Raw genomic sequence first — 15,105 nt, 5'->3', positions numbered from 1 at the left:
AACTGTAGTGCATACCTATTCAGAAACCATCTAATTGTGGATGATACTTTTTAGTGTTCTACATTTTTTTATCAATGTTATTTTGTCAATAAATATACAATAATTGCAATTGACAATTGATATTTGTGTTCATTTTTGAAAAATGTTTTGTTAATGCTAATTGTTATTGTATATTTTGTTTTCATAAAGTTCAAAAGCTTTTCATTGTATGTTACCAAATCACTTCCCATGCCTTTAGTCTTGCATACTTGACCACTGCTAGTATTATGAAATCTTTTGAATTTTTTTAGAAGATTTTTCATCCACAAAATCATGATTTTAGCTGAAAAACACCCACCTTAGATTAAACCTCTTGAACTAAGAACCCACCCTTTCATATTAAAAAACACATACACTTTTTTCCAAAACGTTTCTTTACATGTATTGAACTTCCAAACCTACAAATACCATTAGTAATAATTACTTAAAATTCAGAGTCAATGGCACGCCTGATTATTGCTGCACTCCACTCGTAGGAGGCCAATAGTAAGTTGGCTGAATTGAGGGAGTAAATGGCCACTGGGATAGAATCTTCGTCAATCACATCCGAATGGTTGAAGCAGCACGCGCAACTGTATAGTGAAGCAACCTTCCATCCTTTCATACAAAGCATTAAGAATGGATCCATCGACTTCAACTGCTTCAAACGTTGGCTTGTGAGTTTTCTCTATCCTCCCTTTTCTGTCCGTCCCCAGTTTTTTCTGGCTATTTGTAATTCTTTTTGGTTGGGGTGTTTGCATTGGCAGCATAGTTGTCTATTTATTTAAAAAATCAGGCTTATTGGGTATCACCTCAAATCAATTAGAATGACATCTTAACCTCGACCTTTTTTCTTCTTAATACGAAAAACATCTTTACAATTCTGAAGAAATTTACTGCGAGAGCAGTGATTGGTTTGCTGCTGAAGCTAACATATGGCCTTGTGTTTTACATATGGACCCTAGCTCATATAGAGAAAAGAAAAGTATATTGGGGTAAAGAGTGATAAACTCTAAAACATAACAAATATGCATATCACTATGTGCACATAAATTCCTGGTGATGGGGTAGGTCTAGACTTTGGGAAAATGGCTCCCCACGCTAAGGTTCCACTGCAGGCTGTTCAGTTACCCATTTTTTGTGTTTCGTAAGGTGCAATGGCATTCATGGTGAGCAACAACTACCACTCACCATTCGGTCAAGGTAGCAACCTCAGCCGGCTTTGGTTTTACATATGCAAGATAAGCCCAACAAGAGGTTGCAGCAGTGGCAAACACAGGTCTGAGAAAGCAATTCTGCCTATGAGGCACAATTGATGGACTTCTGCAGGGGGCAGCTTGGGAATTACACAGCATATCCTGGGGGCTTTGAAACTTCAAGCCCACATTCTTGACTTGCACTTGAATCCGTAATAAATTTTAAAATACCTCATTAATCTTCTCCTGCAATGAAAAAATTGCGTCAATGGAATCATTGGTTTTGCTTTTTCAGTATTTATTAATTTTCAAAGTTGAAACAGATTTTCCCCAGAAAAAATTCCACAAAACTATGATATAATTGTAACAATGAGCAAAATCCTCAAACAAAGCAATCGTCTTGGGAATGGCTTTTAGATGAAACATAAAACCCTAGGGATAAAGTAAACCATGAGTACAAATCCAGGTATCTGGAGTGGCAGGGCAAGTTTAGAGAAGATATTTAGAAGTCTTAAGTCTGGCATAGGTGGTTAGAATGCATATTCCTCCCATTTTTTTTTGTGCGTTTACAGTTTCTTTGAACTATGCCTCGGCTACCCATGTTCTAGAATGGAGTGCTAAATCCGGACTAGTTGATTTGCATGTCAGGGTAGTCAACTCATACTACGGCAAGTGCTAATCTGTTGAAGACATTCTCCTAGAAGAAGCCCTTAATAGATGGGGAAACAGAGACAATAAGGTTTTTTGGGTTCACGTTTGGCTGCACAAATATGTTAAAAAGCCTATGAAGCCAAATTTTGGGAAATGACTTAAAGGTTCTTCTCTGGTTAAGCTTGTCAAAGCTCAGACAAGAAGATGATGAGAAGATTTTTAAGTAACCTAGGATTTTAGTTCGTGTTACATTGTACAATTCCAAGGCCAGTCCTGCCAAGGGTTTGAAGGCTGAACTTGTGAAGCATAACATCAGGCATTAGCTCGTGAATTCTGAGGAGAGGGGAGGTCAAAGTTGATGAGTAGAAACATTACTTGTAACAATTATCATGAGGTCCAATCTTTAGATGATATTAGGTTTTGAAAACTATAAATTATTTTTGTATAAGTCTAAGGGCTTTGATGCCCAACACCTTGGCAAGAGGCAAATCTTGATTGGAGAGGATACGAGATCGCCATAGGATATGACAATTGAAAGAGAACCTATTTCAAAACCCATTGCCAACCCATTTGAGGAAAGGCTTAACAAGCCTAAAATACCTCCAAGTACTTTTAGCCACAAAAATTCAGGTAATCTTGAATTGGACTATAGTAATAAGCAGATTGCAGAGACCAAGACTATTGCAATTTATTTTTTTATTATTATAGGGAGCCCCTAATTCAACACAATATTTGAGAAGGACTATCTAGGTTTTTTGCTCCTCAGTGGCTTTGATCACTCATTTGGTACACACAGAGTTATGCCTTGTCTTTGGACATGAACGATGTCATGCCTCCCTCTTCTTTGGGTGTGCATAAATTATTCCTAGCAATTCTATGAAATTATAGAGGTGAGCTAGTTTGCCATATATTCCTTGAGAAGGACCCCAATAAGAACAATAATACATGTGTGGCAGCAAGCACTTTTATTGCAGATTCAAAACCTAGCAGCCAGTGACATAGGCTTGGTAATCGGGGAGGTGATTTTGTTTTCCATTCTTTGCTGTGAATTTTGCTAGAGGGATGAAGGTGAGCCTTTAAAGAAAAAAGAAGACCAAGAAATTTGAACATATCCCCTGGTTCAAACAATGTCCAATCAAATATTGAAAGCTAGTTGAGCATAGGCATATCATGATTTGCTTGTAATTTTGGGTTTTCTTCCATTAGATATTAGAATCTGATGCCTTTTAATAAGTATTAAGGAAAAACCCTGAGCAGATCTATGTGCTAATAAGTGGCCTGATGCTTTTGCAGCCAATGTGTAGAGTGAGGGGGCTAAATTATAACTGTACTTGGTGGAGTGAAAAATCTCAAGTTGGATGAACCTGTAACCATTTATGGCTAAGCAAGCAAAGGTTTTGCAAAAATAGCTTGGATGATTATAAGAATGTTGCTTCTTAAACGAAGAGGTCTATGTGGTGCTTGAATGAAGGCCCACTCAGTATTATCATAAGCTGTTGCCCACTCAGTATTATCATAAGCTGTTTCACAGTCTATCTTGAAGAAGTGTAGGTGTTGCTTAAAAGCTCTGGTCCATTCCATCCCTTTCCAAATAGCAATGAAGCTATTTAAATGTATATACATTTGATAAATCCTATTTTTTCAGGTCAGATGATTCCATAAAGAAGATGATGAAGTTGTAGGGTTAGAACTTTAACAATGATCTTATATGAGACATTTAACAGAGTTATGGGGTGCCAACTGGTAATTGGTTTTAGATCTCCCACTTGAGGAAAGGATTTGAGGTTGATCTGATTGATAATATTTTCCAGAGATTGATGAGATAGAGTTTCTTACTAATCTTGAAGCTAGTTCAGACCAACAAACTTCCAAGTTACACATGAATCTAGTGACAATTGTTAGTTGCAGCTGCATTTTCTGTCATATTGCCATTGTTCCTCCATAAAGATAAATCTTAAGAATGATCAAAGAGATGAAATATTACATGTGTTTATTAGTGTCCAGGAGGAATAAATGCTCATAAAACTAATATGCCGAACCAAAGGTTACGAAGACCTTATGAACAGCCTATGGTAGAGAAAGGAAATCTATATTCCTTCTTCTTTTCCCGTTGTTTCCTTTGATCATAGAATTCCTCCAGTTGTGGATTCTTCATTTATTTAATTTCAAATGTATTTTTTAGTAGTCAGGCATCTTTATGTAATGTCCCCAATTTTAGCCTTTAGGCTAATAGGCGTTATAAGGAGAAATTAATTAAATTAATTTCTTATAAAGTCATTAAAATAAATTATTTATTAAATAGTGACTTTATATTTAATTAATTTAATTAAAAGTGACTAAAGTATAAAAATAAAATAATAATTAATAGTCATTAAAAATAAATAAAGTGTACCTACCCCCTTCTAGAAGGTGTCTCATGACGGGTTATGGAAAAGGTTAAATAGAAGAGGGTAAGAGAAGGAAAGTAGGCTTGGAAATTGGATTTGATTTGTAGAACCAGTTGGTGTCTGCAGACTAAGGGTCTTTGGGAACATAAACTCCCATTGATCGCATAACTGAGAGGGTGAAAGATCTCTCGAGGGGTTGCATTGAGAGTGAGGAGTACTTTCAGCTTCTCATACCGAGTTTAAGGAGTATTTGTTAAAATAATATTAATATCTTCTATAAGGGTCATCCTCTATTTTTAGTAGTCATCTTAGTTGTCGACTTATTTAGTTATTTAGTTTTTTAGTTGACTTATTTAGCTTGTTAAGTTAGCTTTTTATTATTTAGCCTTTTAAGCTATATTTAGCTTTTTAGCTTATTTGATTTCACTTTAACGACTAGTTCTATTTATAGAACATCGTCTTGTAACCTCTATATATACGTGTGTATATCGTTCAATGTAATTATCTGATTATTGAATCATTCTTCATTCAATTTATTTTTCATGGTATCAGAGCATGGAAATTAAAAATTTCGCAAGTTTTGTTATTAAAATTTTTCGAAGATTTTATTGAAGGGATTTTTTAAAAACTGTTTTTAAAAAAAAAAAAAAAAGAGCAGGTTCTTTTTCTCTTCCTGGGTGGTTTTTTTTTTGGCAGGTTGAAAATTTTCCTAGGGTTTCTGCAGTTTTCGACTAGGGTTTTGACCCTTCAATTCAAGTTGAAATTATATTTTGGTTGCAGATTCTTGGTGGGTTTTTCGAGACCTCAACTGGGTTGTCGTCAGATTTTTCTAGGTGCATCGTTTTCCTGCCTCAATTTTTGAGCTGTCGGATCTGCATTCTGATTTTAGATTCTTGGTGGGTTTTTTGAGAGCTTTTTTTGGTTGGTCTCAAATTTTCTGGGTGTCTCATTTTTCGTGCCTAGAATTTTGTGCCAACGAATTTGCCTTGGAATTTAAAAGCAGTTTGTGATTTCTGCTAATTCTGTGGACGTCAGGAATTGTGGTGTCTTCTGGGCGTCGTTTATGTTGTACATCTGACCTAGGGTTTTAAGTTTGCAGAAAATTTTAATTTCTGGGTTTCTTCCAAACCTTGAAATTCGTGCATTGGGATTCGTGTCTCGAATTCCACTCCAGGGTTTCATATTTTTTATGCAGCTGCTTCTATTCTGATTTTTGAATCAGATTCTTTTGTCTCATGCTTTCACTACGTTGACCTCGTTCAACCTCCATTTTCGTGATGGCATCTTTGACCAATATCATGTTGGAACACAGTCAAAAGTTCAATAGCTGCCACAACACCTGGAAACAGTGCATGTTCACGATATCTGAATATCGTTACCTTTATTAGATTGATTTAGGCCAGACCTCGTCTTACAGGCCCAGGGTTTCCACGATTTTTTCCTGAAAAATTGTCTGTCGGTTTTCCACAAAAAATCATGGGTTGGTTTTCACATTTTTTTCCTCAAAAATTGTTCGCAGGGTTTAAATTTTTTTCCTTAAAAATTATTATTTGTCATCCGCAAAGCTTGTGTGGGATTTCTAGGTTTTCACGATTTTTTCCTCAAAAATCATCTGTAATACGCGAAGTTCGTGTGGGATTTGTGATTCGCGAAGTTCTTTGGTTTTGATCGATTTTTCTCCTCACAAAGCGAGCTTTGTTGCAGTTAGTTTGGGTCGCACCAAACAGGGCGAATATCTGCAACCTTGGTATCTTGTAGTCTGTTTAGGAGTTGCTGGAGCAAATAGTGCTCAGTACTCTTCTGCAAAAGGGGTTGCCTATTTTTTTCCTCAAAATCATGGTTTCAAGCTTCAGTAATTCGTGTGCCAGATCTCTAATTCGCGTGTGAAGGCTACATTAGCTTGGATGGCTTTTGGTCCTCTTTAGTCATTTACATTCTGCAGATCCTCGGAGGGTCTCCGTAGCAGCAGATGGTCTTTGCATATTTGATCATAACACCTGCAGTGTCTTCTGTAGGGTATTGAGTACGATGACCATTAGGGAGCGTGTTAAAATAGTAATAATATCTTCTATAATGGACATCCTCTATTTTTAGCAGTCATCTTAGTTGTCGACTTATTTAGCTATTTAGTTTTTTAGTCGACTTATTTAGCTTGTCAAGTTAGCTTTTTATTATTTAGCCTTTTAAGCTATATTTAGCTTTTTAAACTTTTTAGCTTATTTGATTTCACTTTAACGACTAGTTCTATTTATAGAACATTGTCTTGTAACCTCTATATATACGTGTGTATATCGTTCAATGTAATTATCCGATTATTGAATCATTCTTCATTCAATTTATTTTTCATGGTATCAGAGCATGGAAATTAAATTTTTTGAAAGTTTTGTTATTAAAATTTGGCGCTATCCTCTAGAAGGAGATCGGATTATTTGGAGGCACGATTTGGAATGTTTGAAGGCAGCTTTCATTGTGTTCTCAGACTTACATTCTTACAACAGTAATGGTGACCTTGTAGATGACTCGACTTGGCACTCGGAGGATTGTTGTTGGTTGGAGATTGCATGCTTCATCACCACAAACTATGAGGTTCTTAATTATTAAGTTCTCATTGCATTTTCAGTTGGTTGTAATAGTTTATATCAGTCACATGTCTTCAGATTAGGTCTGAAAATGTCCATGTTTGAGTAGTGCATGCTATGGTGTAAATCGGCTGATGATGTAAGGTCTATTTGACTCATGAATGAATAATTAGAAGGCTGCCCTACATTTGGTCATTGACTTATGATGTTTGCCAACTGTTTGATACAATTTCAGTCAGCTGTAAGTGCACATTTAGTGTGGTAAATTCATCTCCATGCATTGGTTAAAGGTCCATAGTATCAATTAATGCGTTGAGATCAAAATCTTGTCCTATTCTGCCACTTCAACCAGTTAGATCAAAATCTTGTCCTATTCTGCCATTTCAAATATCATTAACAAAAATGAAACATCATGTCATAATGTTAACTATCAAGTCATCAATTTAACAATTATGATTTATCCATTCATTATTCTAAGCACAATTAGCATCATTCAATTATGCATATACATCTAGGGAACGCTTAAACATCTTGCAAGTATATCGTAGATCAACTAGGGCACACATATAACATGGCGTAATTACAACATATAAACAACTAGGGCACAAGTGTAATGTAACATACCTTCCCCTTGTGATTCATAGTCCTCGATGATTTTAAGTATCATTTTTGAACAAACATGAAAATAACATTGTTTATCTAACATTTAAAAAGAACAAGTTTAACTGTTGAAAACATTAAAATGAGGGAATCGTTGATGGATTTCTTTATAATCCTCGCAGGTGGCGCTGCCCTTAGTGTACTGGTCCCACCGAACCTTGCACTAAGTGACTTCTCTGTTACGTAAGTGCTTCTTACGTACCTTGAGCACCCTGATTGGCTCGATCATGACCACCCCTGGGTCCTGTACCTGCAATGAGTTCCAATAAATCATGTGTGTAAAATTTGAAACATACTTTTTCAAATAGGAAACATGAAATACATCATGCAACCGGGCAAGAGCTGGTGATAGAGCAATTCTTTAGGCGATCGGGTTGATGATTTCCAAAACTTCAAAGGGTCCTACATATCGTGGAGCTAGTTTGGAAGACTTTCCAAATTTAATGGTACTTTTGTTAGGTTTAACCCATAGAAGCACTCTCTCCCACCACAAATTGTCTGGGAGTACGCTTTGCATTTGCATAGTTTTTCTGCCGATCGTTAGCTTCTGCTAACCTTTGTTTGATCAGCTTTACTTGCTCCTCCATTTCTGAGAGCATTTTTGGACTGAGGGTTATCCTATCTTCCAGCTTATCCCAAGCGATAGGAGTTCTACACCTCCTATATAGTGCTTCGAAGGGCGCCATCTTAATGGATGACTGGTAGGAATTGTTGTAGGCAAATTCAACCAAGGGAAGATAATCTTTCCATTTGTACTGCTGATCCATGCAATACATTCTTAAAAGGTCCTCTAAAACTTGATTGACTCTTTCTTTTTGGCCATCTGTTTCAGGGTGATAAGCAGAGCTTATGTTCAACTGAGTTCGAAAGGCTGCAAATAGAGTTTGCCAAAATCTGGATGTCATTCTGACATCCCTATCTGAGATTATTTTCTCTGGTACTCCATGTAACCAAAATATTTCTTGCACAAATTTATAGGCTATGGTAGGTGCTCCGTTTGATAGGTTGCCCGGAATAAAGTGAGCTACTTTGGTTAGCCTGTCAATTACTATAAGAATGGCGTTATGCTTGTTCCTGGACATAGGCAATCCTTGGACAAAGTCCATACTGATTATCTGCCATTTCCAGTCAGGTACTGTGTTGGGTTGTAACAACCTTGGTGGGTGTTGATGTTCAACCTTAACTCGCTGACATTCGAAATAGCTAGCCTCAAACCTTGCAGCATTCTTTTTCATTCCTTTCCAAAAATACAAAGGTTTGATGTCAGTAAGTAGTTTAGTTATTCCTGGGTGTTCGGAGTAGGGTGCAGAGTGTACTTCTTTCCACACTAAATTTCTTAACTTGGTGGACTCAGGTATATACATCCTACCTTGGTATCTTAATAGTCCATCGGTTTCAATTTGGAAACCTTCATACCTTGGATCCTGGGGATCTAGTCGTAAAGCTTCTATTACCTGCCGATAATATCTATCCCCTCCTAACAATTGTAGGACGCAGTTTTTGAAATTTGTATGGACTGCAGTGATGGCACTAATATGGCGCCGACGACTCAATGCATCTGCCACTCGGTTTTCTTTACCCTTTATGTAGCTGATCTCAAAATTGTAATCAGAGATTAGTTCTAACCACCGTTTCTGTCGTGCATTGTGATTGGGTTGAGTGAAAATGTATTTCAACCCTTGGTGATTTGACTGAAGCTCAAATGGTTTACCTAGCAAATAGTGACACCACATTTGCAGGGCATGAACTATTGCCGCGAGCTCCAGAACATGCGGTGCATAATTCTGCCCATAATTTTTAAGCTTCCGGGACTCATATGCTATCACTTGCCCGTTTTGCATAAGAACTCCGCCCAATCCTTCCCCTGAAGCATCAGTCACTACTAAGAAATTGTCTTCGGGGTCTGGCACCTTTAGGATTGGTGCTGTGGTCAACCTCTATTTGAGTAGCTCAAAAGCCGCTTGGCATTTTTCAGACCACTCAAATCTTTTACCCTTCCTCTCTAATGATGTGATGGGATGTGCTATACGAGAAAAGTTCATTACGAACTTTCTGTAATACCTAGCTAATCCCATGAAGCTTCTTACTTCATGAACATTCCTTGGAGTTGGCCACTTAGAAATGGCTTTAATCTTTGCCGGATCTACTGCTATTCCCTTGATTGAAATTATATGCCCTAGGTATTGTACTTCCTTTTGAAAGAAGGTACATTTAGATAGTTTCCCATACAACTGGTTTTCTTGCAAGCATTGTAAAACAATCCGTAAGTGCTGCAGGTGTTCCTCATTTGTGGAATATATTAGAATGTCATCTAAGAACACCAAGACAAATTTGTCGAGGCAGTCGTGAAACACGCCATTCATTAAATTCATGAAGGCAGCCGGGGCATTGGTAAGTCCAAATGGTAAAACAGTGAACTCGTAAACGAGTGCTAAAGGCGGTTTTATGGATATCCTCATCCCTCAACCTTAACTGATGGTATCCTGATTGCAAATTGATCTTGGAGAAGACCGCGACTCCATGCATTTGATCGAATAAATCACCAATGCGAGGTAGAGGATATTTGTTTCGGATTGTCAGTTTATTCAACATCTTGTAATCAATGCAAAGTCGGAGAGTTCTGTCCTTTTTCTTGACAAAGATCATTGGTGCCTCCCATGGTGACACACTAGGTCTTATCAATCCTTTATCTAATAATTCTTGAAGTTTAACTCCATCAATTTGACTGTTGTCATACTATAGGGAGCTTTAGATACTGGAGCTGCCCCTGGTATCAATTTGATAGAGAAATCGAATATTCTTTTTGGTGGTAAACCAGGCAATTCTTCTGGAAACACATTCTGATAGTCTTGAAGATAGGGATATTTTTCTTTGAAAGACTCTTTCGGTTCCCTACCATCACTAAATTCTTCTATATGATGATCAAAGTTCTCATACATCATCATGTCATCCTGACACTTAACTTTTAAGTCATTGATTTCTTCCATTTTTACTGCGAACACCTGACATCCTTTCTTTTCACTCCGTCTTAACTGCATGGCAAAGAGTTGCTTTAATCTGACTTCTCGTTGGATTCCTTGCAAAAATTCCTTATTGCCATAATCATCTTGACACTCAATTGACTTGTTAAAGTAATTGACCTTAGCCCTGTGCTGCCCCAACCATTTCATTCCTAGAAGGACATCACACGTTTCTAGAGGTGCTACATATAGATCAACTTCGGTGGTGAAGTTTGGAAGATCTACTCTTGCCCCAAACAGGCATTGCTCTACCCGAGCTCTTGACTGGTTTGCATACTCTACAGTCCAGGAGTTGGCCATGAAGCCAACTCTCTTAGGAAACTTACTAAGCAATTTAGGTGAAATAAAATTTTCTGTGGCTCCTGTATCAATGAGTATAGTAATAGGAATACCAAATAAAGTACCATGGACTTACTAGTCCCCCATGCCATATCCGATTGGATTGGCCCGACCCTTCACAGGGAGGTAACAGGAAGTGGAACTCATGCCATTTGAGACTTGGTGTTTAGGACCTACACAAACTCGTTGGTCATACACTATGGGTAACCCACAACTAGTATGACACTCTTGACTAGAGGTGTATCTGGTTCTAGTGATGTGACAGTAGCTGGCATTATGCAGCTCCACCTTGGCCAAGGTTTTAACATTGCAAGCACGATTAAATGTGCTGTCAATGATCATCGCCCTCCTCGGCATAGGTCAAGGGTCAAGTAGGTTTAACCAACAAGAGCCATAACTGGAGTCACTTAGAAACCATTGACCACACAATTGTTTTACATTCTTTTTGTTATCAACACTAATTCTCTTCAGAAGTTACTGTTTTATTTTTCTCACTCAGGATTGCAAAAGGTTTGTAATAATACAACTAATTCCCTGGATTGGGAAGGTAAGGGGTTGGGAGCCGCCAGCTGTCCATTGATCCTTAAGTTTGGAATAAACACCATGCTAGACATATCTTTGCTGTCATTGCAATTTTGAGGGTATTCTCTTTAATTGAGATGCTAACTGCATTTTATTACAGCCGTGTCCTCCCACCCATTACCTTCCTAGACTAGGGTTTTAGTTTTTTTTTTTTTTGAGCTAGAGATGGTTAATTTCAGATAGATCATCATTACTGCTGTTATGGTTTTTCAGACTTAGGCAATTCTGAGACAACATAATAAAGAGGTAAAATCCTCTTATTACAAGTCTTGGATATGCACCTTCTCTAATCTGAGGGGTATTGTTTGTATATCTTTTACTAGCTTTGGTCTACTGATTTTTGATTATAATCCATACTCATATACACATACAGGTATTTCACATAAACGTTTTAGTATTTCAAGTTGCTTCAGCTAGCAGACATCTTTATTTATAATAGAATGTAACATAATGTTCCTGTTCAGAGATTTTTGTCTTGTTTCTTTTAAACATCATAATGATTCCTGCTACAGCCCTTTGACTTTCATCAGTGAAAATTTATTCCACACAGCCATCCTGAATTGTAACCTTGAAATTTACAGGGAATATTTTCTTATTATTCCTTCTCTAATCTGAGGGGTATTGTTTGTATATCTTTTACTAGCTTTGGTCTACTGATTTTTGATAATAGTCCATACTCATATACACATACAGGTATATGTTAATATACATCCACATAAACGTTTTAGTTTTTCAAGTTGCTTCAGCTAGCAGACATCTTTATGTATAATAGAATGTAACATAATGTTCCTGTTCAGAGGTTTTTGTCTTGTTTCTCTTAAACATCATAATGACTGCTGCTACAGCCTTTTGACTTTTATCAGTGAAAATTTATTCCACACAGCCGTCCTGAATTACTACCTTGAAATTATACAGGGAATATTTTCTTATTATTCACAACATTACTGCTTAGCTGTGCATCTTTATGCCTAGAGTGGAATAAAGTTATTTCCAAACCCATTCCACAACTAGTCACAAAAATATAGGCTAAACTAGAAATTCTCCTAATAAACTCAGTTAGCTGCAACATATCTACCGACTGCAGAAGGTTTAAACCCTATTCAACATTTAAAAGGAACTACATTATTCTTGCTCCAGGTTGTGCAAATCTCAGAAAAATCAAATTGTAACAAAAGATTTACAGAATTTTCTTTATTCCTACATAAAAATATGTCCAACACTAAATCAAATCGCATATAACAGAAATCATTTCTGTATTTCCTTCTTTTCACTTAATCCACCATGTTTTCGAAACTCTAAGAAGAAGAAAAATGGAAGAATGAACAAGTTCGCAGGGTTTAGCAATATAACGTGACCTATATAATGTGGGACGCAGCTATTCTGGCTCCAAAATGTTATATTCGTATGTCGTGTTATATGACATTCGTGAAAATCATAGCCGTTAATCGCGTTATCGACGGTCAATAACACGCGAATGTCATTTAACACGACGTATGAATGTAACATTTTGGAGACAGAATAGCTATAGCCCAAAATGTGGCCTTAGCAACTGATACACAGTGTCTTCCACAACGAGCCCTCTCTAGTTTCCCGTTGAAGAGAACCTACGTTCTTAGAAATCGCAGAGCAGAAAATGTATTTTCCAGCATTCCAGAAAGGTATCATAATGACTTCTGTTTTCTTTAAAAACTTGCCTACATATTCAACAAAAAGGTATTCCACCTTCCAATACGCCCTAATACCAGAGATTCTTCCCTAATCAAGGAGAGTCACGAGAATTTTTCTTGCCCTCCTCACGCCATTTTCATGCCTCATTGCTTCTTCGAGAAGACTCACGACTCACACCAAAAAGTCTTGCTCTCCTCAAATCGAAGTTTCTAAGAGAAACGCCTTCAGAAAAATGAATATTACCTCCCGTGAAAGTTCATTTGCTAAAACATTTCAATATTATGCCCGATAAAATGTATCAAGGTCTTGTAATAAGGAATGATTTATATGTATTGCGTTAAGAATGGGGTGGCTGTTTAGTTTCATAATCTTATTTTAAAATTAATTTAAATAACAAGGCACCCCCCCTCTTCACACCCAGCTTTATCAAGGTTGCCAAATAGAGTTGGCCTAAGGTATTTAAAAAAAATAAACCTTACCTTAGCAAGAAAATTAGTATAATATATATTCATATATTTATATATATGAATCTATACATCTTATGTATACATGACTATGGGAGCACGTATACGCTTGTGTATATGTACTCTCATATCCATGTATTTGCATAAGATATATATTTTGATATATATATATAAATATATATACACAATAAAACATGAGCCACTGCAAATTTTTATTAAATAATTAATTATAAATTAATTAATAATAATAATAATAACAAATTAACTCAGAAACCAATCACTAACTTAGGGCCGTGAAACCCTAAAACCTCTACACAGACAGCTAGAGTTACTAGACGCGACGATTGATGTAAATAACTAAGGTCAATCATGAGACTATCTGACTCAGGGTTAGGGTTTCCCAGATGACATAAGTTCTTCCCTCTCCGTACCTCCCGACTTGATGATACTTCCCTTCCCTTTGCGGAGGACAACGATCTCCTGCACACACTTGGCCAGTTCAACCAGTTAGATCAAAATCTTGTCCTATTCTGCCATTTCAAATATCATTAACAAAAATGAAACATCATGTCATAATGTTAACTATCAAGTCATCAATTTAATTATTATGAGTCACCCATTCATTATTCTAAGCACAATTAGCATCATTCAATTATGCATATACATCTAGGGTATATTCATTAAATTTAAAAACATTAAACATCTAGGGCACGCTTAAACATTTTGCAAGTATATCGTAGATCAACTAGGGCACACATATAACATGGCATAATCACAACATATAAACAACTAGGGCACAAGTGGGATGTAACATGAAGTATCACTTCAACAAGCATCACCTAAATATAATGAGTGCTAAATGGACCATTCATTCTCATGAGAGGTGGGTTCTTGTGAACCACTACTCATGAAATATAGGTTGATGCAAAACTATGTAGTTGAATCCCTAAAGAATATCAAATTGTCAGATAACTTGATACAGTGTAGAAATAAAAGTAAAACTTGTAAGTAGATGGTTATTTGATATTTATAAATCAATAAGCATTCAAATCATAAATGATGAGAAATGAGAAGACAACATATAATAAGGAGAAACAAAATGATCTTGGTGTATGAATATAGCTAAGTAGCAAACCCAAGATATATAATGCCTAATAGCTAATCATAGGAAACCTCGAAGATCAACATGACAAATAATATCCTATGCTAAGAATGCAATGTGCAATACAAGGGATTCAAGAGATAGCTTTTGTGAGTATCTTTCTAATAGAAAGAGAAGGTTGTATCTCAACAAATGCATTAAAGGTCTTGAAAGTAGCAAAGACCTCACTCTTGTACTTAAGAAAGTACACCCATGTCAAAATGAGAAGTCATCTTTAAAAGTGAGTATATATTTGGCCCTTGGAAAAAGAGTTGGAAATGAGATGAGGTCACTATGTACTAACTCAAGAGGTGCCTTAGCAGGCTAAGCCTTACCTTTTTTAAGAGGGCCTAAATGATGTTTTCCAAGAACACAACCACACCAAACACCCTTAGTGCAA

General features: G+C 36.6%; 1 protein-coding gene across 2 annotated transcripts in view; it reads left to right on the top strand.

Moving 5' to 3' along the window:
• The first annotated feature begins 410 nt into the window (after positions 1-410).
• LOC131078686 (bifunctional TENA2 protein) overlaps positions 411-15,105 on the top strand; it is a 38,422-nt gene continuing 23,727 nt past the window's right edge. Inside the window, exon 1 of one of the 2 annotated variants that reach the window (XM_058016445.2) lies at positions 411-695. In XM_058016445.2, coding sequence (XP_057872428.2) covers positions 552-695 — 144 coding nt within the window. In that variant the 5' untranslated portion in view covers positions 411-551. The remainder of the gene's footprint in view (positions 696-15,105) is intronic. The other variant, XM_058016446.2, reaches the window with a different exon arrangement.

The sequence above is a fragment of the Cryptomeria japonica genome, chromosome 2 (genome assembly GCF_030272615.1).
Source record: "Cryptomeria japonica chromosome 2, Sugi_1.0, whole genome shotgun sequence".
Lineage (NCBI taxonomy): Eukaryota > Viridiplantae > Streptophyta > Pinopsida > Cupressales > Cupressaceae > Cryptomeria > Cryptomeria japonica.
The sequence above is the reverse complement of the archived record's forward strand: the minus strand, read 5'-3'. Positions and strand labels throughout refer to the sequence as shown.